This window comes from Leucoraja erinacea, chromosome 2, assembly GCF_028641065.1.
Source record: "Leucoraja erinacea ecotype New England chromosome 2, Leri_hhj_1, whole genome shotgun sequence".
Classification (NCBI taxonomy): Eukaryota; Metazoa; Chordata; class Chondrichthyes; order Rajiformes; family Rajidae; genus Leucoraja; species Leucoraja erinaceus.
Genome location: NC_073378.1, coordinates 133,710,434 through 133,724,672, shown reverse-complemented (window position 1 = coordinate 133,724,672; position 14,239 = coordinate 133,710,434). Strand labels below are relative to the sequence as shown.

At 44.0% G+C, this 14,239-nt stretch overlaps 2 protein-coding genes across 6 annotated transcripts in view; one reads left to right on the top strand and one right to left on the bottom strand.

The window, feature by feature from the left end:
- The window catches only part of LOC129715944 (trichohyalin-like), an 81,146-nt gene extending 76,778 nt beyond the window's left edge, over positions 1-4,368 (bottom strand). For both annotated transcript variants that reach the window (XM_055665838.1, XM_055665842.1), the window contains exon 1: positions 4,257-4,368. In XM_055665838.1, coding sequence (XP_055521813.1) covers positions 4,257-4,299 — 43 coding nt within the window. In that variant the 5' untranslated portion in view covers positions 4,300-4,368. The remainder of the gene's footprint in view (positions 1-4,256) is intronic.
- Positions 4,369-10,011: 5,643 nt separating this feature from the next.
- Positions 10,012-14,239, top strand: part of LOC129715916 (uncharacterized) — a 114,055-nt gene continuing 109,827 nt past the window's right edge. For 2 of the 4 annotated variants that reach the window (XM_055665814.1, XM_055665809.1), the window contains exons 1-2: positions 10,012-11,335; positions 11,441-11,512. In XM_055665814.1, the coding sequence (XP_055521789.1) occupies positions 11,293-11,335; positions 11,441-11,512 (115 nt within the window). In that variant the 5' untranslated portion in view covers positions 10,012-11,292. The remainder of the gene's footprint in view (positions 11,336-11,440; positions 11,513-14,239) is intronic. The other 2 variants (XM_055665822.1, XM_055665830.1) reach the window with 2 other exon arrangements.

Genomic DNA, 14,239 nt, shown 5'->3' with positions numbered 1-14,239 from the left:
CGCGGAAAACTTTTCAGCATGTTGAAAACATTTCCGCTATTTTCCATTCTTCTCCACCCATTCTCCCCCTCCTTCTTCTTCCCCCCCTCTTCTTCCCCTCCCCCCTTCTTCCCCCCCTTCTTCCCCCCCCCCCCCCTTCTTCTTCCCCCCTTCTTCTTCTCCCCCCTTCTTCCCCCCCCCCTTCTTCTTCTTCCCCCCCCCCCCTTCTTTCCCCCCCCCCCCCTTTCCCCCCTTCTTTCCCCCCCCCCTTCTCCCCCCCCTTCTTCCCCCCCCCCTTCTTCTTCCCCCCCCCATTCTTCTTCCCCCCTTCTTCCCCCCCCCCCCCCCCCCCTTCTTCTTCTTCCCCCCCCCCTCTTCTTAACTCGTGGATTAGGTCACCGCAGCAGGACAGCCCCTTAATTGTCTTTGACACTATTGGTATTGGTTTATTATTGTCACGTGTATCAAGATACAGTGAAAAGCTATTTATGCATTCTATCTGGTCATATCATACACGAATATAAATAAGCCATATATCAGTATAACAGGTAGTATCTGGAAGAACTTAACGAGTGCAGAATTTAGTGTGTTACAGCATTTCAGTTGCAGAGCAAGTGCAGCTAAAATAAAGAGCAAGGCTGCTATGGGGTGGGCTAGAAGATCATATTATATACATGCTGTGCAGGAAGGAACTGCAGATGCTGGTTTGCACCAAAGATAGATGCAAAATGCTGGAGTAATTCAGCGGGACAAGCAGCATTTCTGGATAGAAGGAATGGGTGACGTTTTGGGTCAAGACCCTTCTTCAGACTATGTACAAGCTTATGGGAGGACCATTCAGTAGTCTGATAACAGCAGGAAGTAGCTATTCCAGAATCTGGTGGTATGTGCTTTCACGGTTTTGTACCATCTCTTTGATGGAAGAGGGCAGAAGAGGGAACGGCAGGTTTTGAGTGGCTCTTGATTATGTTGGCTGCATTCCTGAGGCAATCTGAATTGTAGATCCATACAAATGTGGACTATAGAAGTATTCTTAAATCTGAGGTCAATGGGCATCAAGAGGAAATTCCAATTTTTGGAGTTGTATCCCAGTCACAGCAAGATGGTCGCTCATCCCAACAGCATGACAACAATACTGGAGCCCCCCCCTCAAGACCATAGACAAGATTCAGCTATCTCCAGCTAATTTATCATAATACGGTCAGAAGTGGGGATTGCATAATATTCAATTCCATTTACAATTCCTTACTAAAATGCCATATGCATGCAAGACTTAAGCATGGACAATGGCAAATAACGTACACACAACAAAAGTAGCAAATAATGACCGTGAGAGTCTAAGCTTGGCATTCAATGACATTACCACTGCCGAACCCCCACTATCATGCATCCTTGAAGAAACATTATTGACCAAAACCTCATCTGGAACACCCATATAAATAGTGTAGTTGCACAGAACAGTACAGACAGGAACAGGCCCATGTCTGGGCTGAACACGATGGCGTTATACCAATCTTCTCTGCCAGCATATCATTTACTTCTGCATATCCATGTATCTATCTAAAACCCTCTTTAATTCCACAATCATATCTGCTTCTACCAGCAGTGCATTTCTGGTACCCACCATTACCTGTTTAAAATAATTTTCCTTGCACATCTCCATTACACCTTCCCCCTTTGACCCATTAGGGGTTCCACAGTTGTGAACCTACTGATGCATGTTTGGAGCATTGAGTATAACAGTCAGGACGTCATGCTGCAGCTCTATGAAAGGCAACAGTGCTGGAGTAACTCAGCAAGTCAGGCAGAATATCTGGAGGACATGGATAGGTGACATCTTGGTCCGAAATGTCACCTTATCCATGTTCTCCAGAGATACTGCCTGACAGAGACACTCCAGCACATTGTGTCTTTTTGCAAAGAACAGCATCTGCAGTTCTTTGTTTCTGCAGCTTTATGACATTTTGGTTAGGCTGCACTTAGAATATTATGTGTGGTTCTAGTTGCGTGTCCAAGCCCTTAATAATCTTATATGTTTCAATAAGATAACCTCTCATCCTTCTAAATTCCAGAGTATACAAGCCCAGCCGCTCCATTCTATCAACATATGACAGTCCCACCATCCCGGGCATCAACCTATGCTGCACGCCCTCAGGATTAGCTTAGCTTGGGCATCTTGGTCGGCATTGGACAAGTTGGGCTGATGTGGTTGATTCCATGCTGTTTGACTCTATGTCTGTGTTATAATCAAGTCCTCCACAGTTCTTCGGGTAGAGAATTTCAAAATGTGTCTCGAAATGGATGTAGAGAGTAGGTATGTTACAAAACTTACCTTCAGCGGCGCTGCAGTTCTGCCACTGGCCGTGTGCACGACTTTGGCGCCTTTTGGGGGGGGGAGCGGATTAAAATGCTGTTTTCTCCAGCCTGTCCGAGATATATTTTCTCGGGCTTCTACCTGATGCTGAAAATTTGTTCCGACTGCCGTTCTCGGAATTTAAAAAAAAACAAACCGCGGGACAATTTGAAGTGCTGGAGTAAAATAAAAAGCGACTTCTAATGCCATCAACGCCGACAACGGGACGGATCTCACGTACAGGACAAAACATCAGGTATGTTTGTTTATTTTACATATAAACTTGCTTCTTAGGATTATTTTAATCAAAATTTCATCGGCGAAAATATGATAATGTAAATATACGAACCGGCAGTGTTTTTCCTGCCGATATGGGGTTTAAAATCACCGCAACCACAACGTTCCAATCGATCGCGTTCCACAAAATCTCACTCGCAAGATGATTTAAATGGCCATTAATTTACAGGAATTAAACACTAGATTCCTTCCATTTGGCCTATAAATGCATGACAATGAGATTTAAAAATCATGTTATATTGTGAATTCTTGTGTGAATGTTATTTGGACACTTAGGCTATTTAAAAATGTTAATCTTTTCTTAAGAAATTCATAGATGTTTAGATCAAGTAATTGAATTTTGTAATTAACTACAATTAGATAACTAACTAATTATATGTAATTTCAGGTCATCCAAGTAAGATTGTTTTATATTTGTTTCAGAATGCTTCAATCTAAAATAAGTGAAAATTTCATTCAGTTCTCTTAATTTTTGAGAAAGTTATGGGCTTTTGACTGTCCTCGATCACAGCTTTTAAGTCAATGGAAAAGCAAAAGAGAACAAGATGCTAATTTCAGAGTATGAAAATGACCATAACTTTTTTTAATACTGCAGATATAAAAGTGAATTATGTGTCAAATTAAACTTCTTTTTATGCTTTATGTGATGGGATAAATTGCAGGCTTGATTTTTAAAATCTCAAAATTTTGTAACATTGCTATAGAGAGGCTAACGGGGTGTCGACAGGCTGTGAATGAGAAAATGCCAGCTATCCTTCCCAAATTATGATGGAGTTATATTTTCTCCCAATCTGGTGGGAACCACTGGAGAATCAATGGAATATTTAGAATATGGTAACTATTACCTCCACCCTTCAAATCAGGACCTGGAACATATTGGCTATCAGATCCATAAATTTAACTTGGTTCCTAACGCTAATTTAGTTCAGAAGAATCCAGTGTAGAGCAGATACAGCCTATCCCCAACAAAGCTTATGAGTTGCATTGCACCCATTCAAGGCTAATAATGCTTGCTTGGTGTGGCCATCAGCATATGAAAATCAGCTACCAAATAATAGGGGGGGGGGGGGGGGGGGGGGGGGGAGGGGAGGGGTATATGATGTAGCCCATTAATCTGTCACATCTTGACTTAGTCAGCTTGTACAATGTGTGTGACAACAAGATACAGTTTTCAGATTTTACTCATGGCTTTTGCTCTGCAAGAATGAAATTAACTCCAGAGGCTTGACCAGAGATATTCATAAATGCTGGTGTAGTAATAACCTCTCATTGAAGGATTTTAACTGAGACAAATTCACAATGAAACAATAGATTAAATGATTCACCATTGAATCATTGAAGTGTGAGTAGAATTGAAATAGTACAGTTGTAGCAAGGCTTCCATATTCGCTCCTACGGTAAGTCACATCCTTAAATCCAAGATCACCCCCCATATGCCTTACTCAAAAATACAAGGAACCCACCAAGAATTTGAAGGCATGATGAAAGAGACAGATTTTTAAATGGTTTTTAAAGGCAGGGAAATGAGCAACGCAGGGAATTGAGTATGAGATCTCAGAGACCACTTTGAAATTGCGTAAATAGTTTGCTTGGTTAACAGGCAGAACAAGCAGTTTCATACACTCACCTCCACGGCCCTCGATTGGACATGCTGCAGAGTTTCTATCCATAATTTCCTCCTCCCCTGGCTGATGCTTTGCTTAGCTGTTGGGGGACTTGACCAGAGTGTTAAAGTGAAGGGTCCTACGCCCGGGTTATCATACATAAACCCTTTATGACACCTCAGAAAATGAGCGATGCAGCCAGTTTGTTTGTGACATCATTCGGTTGAGTTTGATTCAGTCAACGAAAAAAAAATCAGTGAACATTTTTTTTTAAAGCCATTAACTGAGATAGCCATGTAGATATTCACTTTGGCAGAATCGCACTCTGCATGGCAGCTGAGGCAGAATCTACATATTCCACAGTGGGTTCTTCCAGATTTCTGGGAATTGGACCATATCTGTGGCTACCTGGCATGCACTATTGAGTAATAGAGCTCTGCACCACTGAAACAGGCCCTTTGGCCCTTTTTGTCCATGCTGACCAAATTGGTATACTGGGCTAGTCCCATTTGTCTGCAATTGGCACATTGCCCTCCATATCCATACATCCATCCAAATATCTTTTGAAAGTTGTAATGGTGTCCACTTCTATAGCTTTCTCACTCAGCTGGTTAAAGATACGCACTACCCTATCTGAGTGACAAGTTGTCTCTGAAGTCCCTCTTAAATCTCTCCTTGCCTAAAGCCTCTACTTTCTAGTTTTAGAATCTTCTACTGTGGGACAAAGACTGAGCATTCTCTTTATCCATGCCCCTCATGACCAACAAGGTTTCCCACTCGCAACACAAGAAAGAAAGACATCCCAACATCTCCCTATAACTTAGGCTCGCCAGGTACCATCCTGGTGAATCTCTTCTGTACCCATTCCAACAATGATGACCTTCCTATAGCTGGGTGACCAGAAATACACACAGTGTCAAGAATATTTTCCAATCTGGCAATCCCCGGTGACAGAAACTGATTTGATCTGGTGGTGACAGAAATGGGTGGAGACAAGTGAAACTTTCATCTCTGATATTTAAAATAAAATATTTTAGTATTCAGTCAGTTATGCTGCATCTTTTTGAAAAGGGGCAGGCTTGACTGAATAGATTCACAGGTTGCAGGTTCAATTTCTATTACAGAAGTTTCGCAGTGTTATCTGTGTTCTTCTGAGTAGTATTTGGAAGAAGGCTAGAGTTGGGGAATGAAGTTGAGGCTGGTGGCTATTTGGCTCTGGAAAATGGTCTCTAGAACCAATAGAGCTCAAATCAAAATGTGCATGAAGGCACTACAGGTGCTGGTTTGAACCAAAGAAACGTTGAGATAAGGAATGGGTGACGTTTCAGGTCGAGACACCATAAACACAACACATTCCTTCTCTCCAGAGATACTGCCTGTCCTGCTGAGTTAACGCCCTGTCCCACTGTACGGGTTCATTCAAGAGTTCTCCCGAGTTTCCCCTGATTCGAACTCGGAGATTTACGGTAATGGCCGCTCGTAGATTCTCGGGGCTCTCGTGGACATTTTTCAACATGTTGCATTTTTCAACATGTTGAAAAATCTTCACGAGTCTTCCCGAGCGTACCCCGTTTCCCGAGTACCTGCTGTTAGCGTTACGAGCCGCTAAGAGACGTCCCCTAGCTCCGACATACCCGCTAAGTACATTCTACATGCTTATCACGAGTTCGGTTTTTTTTAAAACTCGGGAGAGGTCTTGAATGAACTCGTACAATGGAACAGGGGCTTTACTCCAGCTTTTTGTGTCAATCCTTGAGCTCAAATCAAATGTACTAATTCAGTGAATATCAGCAAGATTGAAAATCAAATACTGTGTATTCGGAGTTTCTCCTGAGAGGAGGATACGTTCCTGGAATTAGGATTGGAATTCATGTTTGTTTATTACTGTCACGTGCACCAAGATACGGTGAAAAGACATGTTTGCATGCAATCCAGTCAAATCATATCATACACGAGTACAAGAGGTAGTACAGAGATTAAAATACCAGAGTGCAGGGTATAGTGTTAGTGTTATAGTTACAGAGAAAACGCAGGTAAAATAAAATACAAGGTTTGCAGTGAGGTAGGTCGGGAGATCAGGATTACACCTGAGGTGGAAGATTGCAACCCTCATGTGGTCCTCCTGTTTCGACGAATGCAATCAACCTGGCGTGCACAATCAAATAGAACAAGTTGTCCTACAACTTTAGTCTGTGCACGACATACGCAAGAAGAAGAAGAAGAAGGAGAAGGACTACACCCTCGCTTATGGATGGACCATTCAGTAGTCTGATAACAATGGGGAAGAAACTGTTTCTTCATCTGGTGGTGTGTGTTCTTAAGCTTGGTTTGACAACAGCTCTGTCCAAAACCGCAAGTGTTAGTGTGTAATGTTAGTCTCTTAACCAAATGAAACATAGCAGGAGCAAAGTGAAAGTTACAGGAAGAACTCAGTGAATCAGGCAGCATCTGTGGAGGGAAGTAGACGGTTGTCATTTTGGGTCAAAACCTTTAATCCCTCGAGGGAGGGTGTAGCCACTATAGAGAGGTGGTGAGGATGGGTGGGGGCAGAGCTGGAAAGTGATAGGTGACTCCAGAGAAAAACAGCTTTCCTGGCAGATACAGAGAGTGCAGCAAAGATTCACTAGACTAATTCCAGGAATGGTGAGTTTGGAGTGCGAGAGCACTGTTGTTCAAGTGTGGTCTCACAAACGACGTGCAACAGCATCATAATGTCCCAATGTTTGTACTTACTATCCTTCCCAACGAAGGCAAACATGCCAAACACTTTCTTCACCACTTGAGTCACCACCTGACCTACCCTGCCATTCCAGAAATCAATCTGATGAACTCCTTCCATCACAAATACATCCTTCCGTCAATATTGAGAATAGACATTGTGCACCATATTGTAAATGTGGTCTCACTAGACTCCTAAGTAACTCAACACATCTGAACAAGGGGCTCTCTGGATTGGAAACCAATCTTCCACATGAAACATCTCTGTCAATGGTATATCCACAAAACTAAAGCAACAGCCTACAGAACTTAAAGCATGATAAACAGGAGCAAGCATATGCCATGCACATCCTCGAGACTGCTCCTGATCTTTTGACTCATGAAGGATAGGGTGGTAAAGAAGATTTTCGGCATGCTGGCCGCCATCAGTCAGGGAACTAAGTAGAGAATTTACAACTTATGCTTCAGTTGTACAAGACTTTGGCAAGGCCACACTTGGAGTATTGGGTCCGGTTTTTGGTCACCCTGCTATAGGAAAAGATTAGATTAGATATAGTTTATTGCCACACAACCAGGGTCGGTGGAAATTTGGGTTGTCAGCAGCGATACAATAATAAAGAACACACAACCACAATAAAACTGTAACACAAACATCCACCACAGCATTCATCACTGGTGGAAGGCACATAATTTGGCCAGTCCTCCTCCATTTCCCCCCCCATGGACAGAGTCCAGAGTCAATCCAGGATCGGCTCTTCCTCACCGGAGACCGCGGCTTTAAGATGTTGTAGGCCGATCGGTCGAGATTTAAAGACTCCGCCGCAGCCAGAAGCACCGTAGACTGCAAGGCCGGCGGTCGAAGCTCCCCTCCAGGGGTGATGGTGAGTCCATGCCGGACCCGTGGTAGAAGTTGGCCGCGGGCCGGCAGTGATGGCTTCTTCTTCCCCCGTGTCCCCCACGAGGGATCCCGGGCTGTAGACGCCGCACCAGCTGGAGCTCTGCAGACCGGGGCTTCAGGTTGCCGGCAGCCCCGGGCCAGCGAAACGGAGCGCTCCCCTCCAGCGAGCCCCAGCGAGGGCTCACCCGCTCCACAACGAGAGTCCACGCTGCGCCCGCCGCTGAAGCCCCGGGCATGTCTCCGGGAAAGGCCGCGCCGATCCTTGATGTTAGGCCACGGTGGAGGCGACCTGGAAAAACTCGCCTCTCCATGGAAGATGCCATTAAACTGGAAAGAGTGCAGAGAAAATGTACAAGACTTGCCAGGGCTTTGAGGGCCTGAGTTAGAGGAAGAGGTTGTGCAGGCTAAGCACTTCATCCTTTGGAGCACAGGAGGGTGAAGGCTTAACGAATAGGGTGAATGGACGGAGTATTCTTTTCCCAGAGTAGGGTAATCAAGAACTAGAGGACATAGATTTAAGATGAGACGGGCAAGATTTAAGAGGAACCTAAAGGGGTAACTTTCCACAGATGTTAGTGGATATATGGAATGAGCTGCCAGGAAAGTAGTTGAGGCAGGTATTATAACAACATTTAAATTGCTTTCGAACAAGTACATGAATAGAGAAGGTTCAGAGGGATTTGGGTCAAATGTGGGCAGATGGGCTTAGCATAGATGGGTCGGCACGGAGGTGTTGGGACAAAGGGCCTGTTCCTGTGCGGCATGTCTCCATGACCGTAAAGCCCCTGTCCCACTTGGGAGACCTAAACTGCAACCTCTGGTGACCTTGCCCGCCACCCAAAAAATAAAAACCAAGATTGAGGTGAATTGCAACCTCCTACCACCTCCCACTCACATGTTGAAAACCTTCCTCCACTATGAAGAAAACCGGCTTCGACTAGACCTGCGACTAAAAAAATATCGATTTTTATAACGGCAACCTATTTATAGTCGAGGCCGGTTTTAATCATGATGAAAAAATAGCAACAACCTAGATGAAGCCTCGACTATGCGGAGACCACTTTCAACCATCAGGGAGAGTGACCAAAACCTCTGGTGACCTCATGGAAACCTTGGGTGGCGGGCAAGGTCACCAGAGGTTGCTGTTTAGGTCTCCTAAGTGGGACAGGGGCTTTACTTTTAATTTCCCACCCAGTTCTCACAACCTTGAGTCTGCTGAGGTCTGCAAACTCACTTCAGCCCGCTGAGTCCGTGCCAACCATAAAAAACATAGATTTACACCAATTCTACATTCATCCCAATATTAGCCTCCCCACTTTCTCAGCAACTCCCCCCAGATTCTACTGTGTATCCGCATATTTGATACAAATTACACTGACCAACTTCCCTATCAACCCTCTCATCTGTGGAAGGAAATCTGAGCATCGGGGGGCATCAACACACTGACAGGAAGGACAAATAAATTTGAACTTGACTTGAAACCTGCAAACTCCACATAGACAGCACCTGAGATCAGGATTGAGCCCAGGTCTCTGGGACTGGGTAGCAGCAACTCAACTAGTTGCCCTGCTGTTCTACCCTTAGTACATTACTTGTTTTCCCTGGAACATCAGAAGTTGAGGGGTGAACCTGGTGATAGGGGTGGTGGTGGAAGCAAATACGATGGCATATGGTAACAGGTTTTGATCATCAACAGTACTGGGTAGCCACTCAACCAGTCTGCCATCAGCCCACAGGCAATTCAGGTCATCATCATCATCATCATTGTTGAAAACATCAACAGGCACGGTGCCTTACAATGCTATGACACTAATGCAACTTCTACTGAAGTGTAGATGGTCGTTGGCTTGCTAGGAGCTCATCCGCCCTTTGACAGGTCTTGTTTTTGATCCTAGCTGGGGGTCCACAGCCCCCTCCTCACCTGCAAACCAGGTTTAGTTGCCGACTATCCGACCATGGAGCAGGTAGCACGGGATTACATGGTACCCGTGGCGGTGGGAACTCCCCCCGACCTGACCTTAACAAAGCTTAGCAAAACAAAGGTACACCTATTGTATTTGGTGGAGGTGGCATTAAGAGATATGGCTGGATGAACAAATGTTTGAAAGTGTCTTTATTTTTTATCATAATTGATCTCAGTAATAATTCAAAAATCATTATTGCGTTGAGAGTAAAATCAAGGCCATTTAAAAATTACATGCAGAATCGGTGACTTTTGGGTATGGGGGATCCATGCTGTTGGATGCACAGGACTTACATCTCCTGACATGGTGGAGGTAATCTGTGCGGAGAAAGTAACAAGAGAAATGCATTTTCACTCCAAATGTGAGACCTAAACATCAGCAACAATGTTTTGATAGAGCACTTTTAAATCAGCAAAATGTTCCATTCAGTAGTTGATAGATTGGCATCTCTTAATCTGCTAACTTCTGATTCCTTCCAAGTGATATCAGGAATACTTGTTAAATCTTTTAGTTTAGAATATAGCATTTCCTGCAGCAGCTAACATTCACTTTACTTTGCAAGGTCTCTCCTTCGCAAACGTCCATATTAACTGCAACCTATGCAAGCACGCATTAATGACTACATAGACACTAGAAACTGTAGGTTTTGGAATCTTGTGCTGGAGGAACTCCATGGGTCAGCCAGCATCTTTGGAGGGAATAGACAGACAATGTTTCTGGTCAGAACCTTTTTTCACACTGATTGAGTAGGGGAGAAAGCTGGAGAATAAAGGTGAGATTTAATGCAGTGAAAGATTGACAGTTGATTTGCCGAAATGTAGAGCATGTTCATTGAGCGATACTGTAACCATCACGAGGAATGTGACTTCCATTCCCACGTGCACTGTTTAACAGAAGGGAAGTTCACTCTGTTAATGTGCAGCCATTGTCTTGTGTTTGGTACAGAATCATACATAAATCCAAGCCAGCTCGGTGCTACAAATGATCACTGGTTTAAAGGCAGTTGACAGTGCTAATGTAGGAACAAGGAAGACCAATTGAATGCCTCTTCAGGAAAAGGATTCCTCTTGCACCATTCCAAATTCTGACTTCCTGCCACAGTTCCACGAGGATTCCAACCCCTGAGGTGCAAGTACTTGTATTTATATGTTTACATCTCATGTTAACCTCAAACCTCGACCAGGAAAGAATCATTCCTTAGGGTTCTCAGTTTTCCAAAAATCATTCTTCAGCGAATTCTATGAAAGCCTTTTTGAACATTCTTTTTCTATTTGTGTTTTAAACTCATCCTCGTGCTCTTGTGCACCACAAAGATATTTATTCATTCAATGAAGTAATTCAATATGATGACAGCTGAATCACTTTGATTGCATCACTCATTGTCTTTTGTGTCACAAAGCCTTGAGTTTGACACCTGAGGGAAAGACTGTATACCTTGGGCTTTCAGTCAACTGCCCTTAAACCAGGGGAGGAGGAAAAATGGAAATGGACTCAGGAAGCCCGGTACCTCCTCAGTCACCTGGTTAGTGGGTACTATTTTTATACTATATTATAGTAGCTATTTTTATAATTCAATTTAATTTGCCACTTGATAAACCAATCTGAACTTTCTGCTTCTAACACACAGTTATGCAATCACCTGTTACAGTCTCTTCACCGACACCTTCTCAGACGTCAGCAAGCACAGCATCTCCTGTCGGTGAGTAGCAAGGAACTATTCTTATGATTGCTGCTTGATTAATTGTTGAACCATTTTGCTCCTTGTATATAGAACCTATTGTCATCATACCACTGGGACTTCTCAATCCCACTAACGGACTGGTTAAATGCAATAAAATACTAGTATTCCATAGATAAACTAATGTGAGCTTTCAACATTAAACACTAACATAACTGGACCATCCCAATCTCCAGGACTTTTAATATCCATGGAGTAGATTTCTTTAATACTTGATTTTGAGCATTGCATGAGCTTTCTGTGCAGTATTATGGGTGGTACAATGATAGAGTTGCTGCCTCAGCTCCTGCGACCTGGGTGTCATTCTCTCCTTGTGGAGATTGCACATTCCCCCTGCGAGCACGTGGGTTTCCTCCAGGTACTCTGGTTTCCTCCCATATCCCAAAGATGTACTGGTAGGTTAATTCCTACCAGATGTACTGGTAGATCAGTCTGAAGAAGGGTCTCGACCCAAAACGTTGCCTATTTCCTTGGCTCCATAGATGCTGCCTCACCCGCAGAGTCTCTCCAGCATTTTTGTCTACCTCTGCTGGGTTAATTGGCCACTTGTATGTAAATGACAGATAACATTTCGGGGTTGATGGAAAAGTGGTGAAAATAAAATGTGAATAGTGTGGGATTGATGTGAATGGTTGGTGTGGACTGACTGGGATGGTCATAGAGTGATATAGTGTGGAAACAGGCCCTGCAGCCCAACTTGCCCACACTGCGGCCAACATGTCCCAGCTACACTAGTCCCACATGCCCGCGTTTGGTCCATATCCCACCAAACCTGTCCTATCCATCTACCTGTCTAACTGTTTCTTAAATGTTGGGATAGTCCCAGCCTCAACTACCTCCTCTGGCAGCTCGTTCCATACACCCACTACCCTTTGTGTGAAAAAGTTATCCCTTAAAATCCTTTTAAATCTTTTCCCATTCAACTTCAACCTATGTCTTCTGGTCCTCGATTCACCTACTCTGGGCAAGAGACACTGTGCATCTATGCAATCTATCCCTCTCATGATTTTATTCACCTCAATAAGATCACTCCTCATCCTCCTGTGCTCCAAGAAATCGTCCCTTCCTACTCAACCTCTCCCTATAGCTCAGACCCTCTAGCCCTGGCAACATCCTTGTAACTCTTCTCTGTACCCTTTCCAGCTTGACAACATCTTTCTTCTAACATGATGCCCAGAACTGAACACAATATTCTAAATACGGCCTCACCAACACCTAATACAAATGCGACATGACCTCCCAACTTCAAAACTCAATACTCTGACTGGTGAAGGCCAATGTGCCAAACGCCTTTTTGACCACCTTATCCACCTGCGATTCCACCTTCAAGGAACCATGTACCTGCACTCCTAGATCCCTCTGCTCTGCAACACTCCCCAGAGCCCTACAATTCACTGTGTAGGTCCTGCCCATGTTAGACCGAAATGCAACACCTCACATTATCCTGTATTAAATTCCATCAACCATTCCTCAGTCCACCTGGCCAATCGATCCAGATCCTGCTGCAATTTTTCACAACCTTCTTCACTATCTGCAAAACCACCCACATTTTTTCCACCAAGGCTCTTTCCATTTGTATGATGCTATGACTAACTTATGAAGTCGGTAGGCTGTCCAAACATGTTGAGTTTTGTCTTACTTTTAAACTGGTTTTACAAATAGTTCTACTATAATATGATTTTTGTTGCATTCTTAAGAGACCTTGCGTTATGGAAAATCATGTTATAAAGATAATTGTGCCAGAGGATACTATAAAAATGGATACAATTATGAGATTTATAGAAAAGAGATTTGGAGATTTAATTCAGAAAAGGTTCAGAAAATATGGGCCAAATGTAGTAAAATGAGGCTGGCCCGGAATGCCAACTTGGTCGGCATGGAGAACGTTGGCTGAAGGACCTGGTTTCATGTTTTACAGCTAATTCATTGCTAAAAGCAGGCCGTGGAATTATACTCTGCAGGCCAGTCTGCAATCGTGCAGAGGGGTTTGTTTGATGAGTGCAGAAGACCATGGAGTGGGTGTGGCGAGGGGAATTAAAGGGGCCGATCACTAGAAACTGGGGGTCTCGCCTGCAGCTGTACGTGTGTGCTTGGCAAAGTTAAATTGGTCAGCATGCACAAGGTAGGCCGAAGGCCAGATTCCGTGGCGTACAGCTCCATGACTCTATAAGATGGAGAGTGGGTGGTGGGGACAGGAGGGTGGACCGGGGAATCATGAAGGGGACAGTCCCTTTGAAATTCGTGAATGGGAGAGGACTACATGTGCGGTGGTGGAATCTTGTTGGGGGACATTGCAGAAGATGATCTATTGAATATTGAAGGCATGGGGATGGAATGCAAAGGACCAAGGGAACTTTGTCCTAGCTCTGTCCAGGATGAGTCAGGTCAGATCAAGTTGAGTCAAGTTTATTTTCATATGCACAAGTATGCTGACGTACAGGTAAACTGAAAACTGTGCTTGCAGCAGCATCGTAGGAACACAGACTCGGACAATGCACACAAACGTAAATTACATATGACGGACAGGCTGAGCCCACCACTCTCTAAAGCCTTTTGCAGCCTAATTAGTTGCAATTGCCATACCCAACCAGTCAGGATGATTTTCATGGTACACCTTGATCGATTGGCGACGTGGGCTGAGGAATGGTTGATGGAATTTAATACAGAGAAATGTGAGGTGTTGCATTT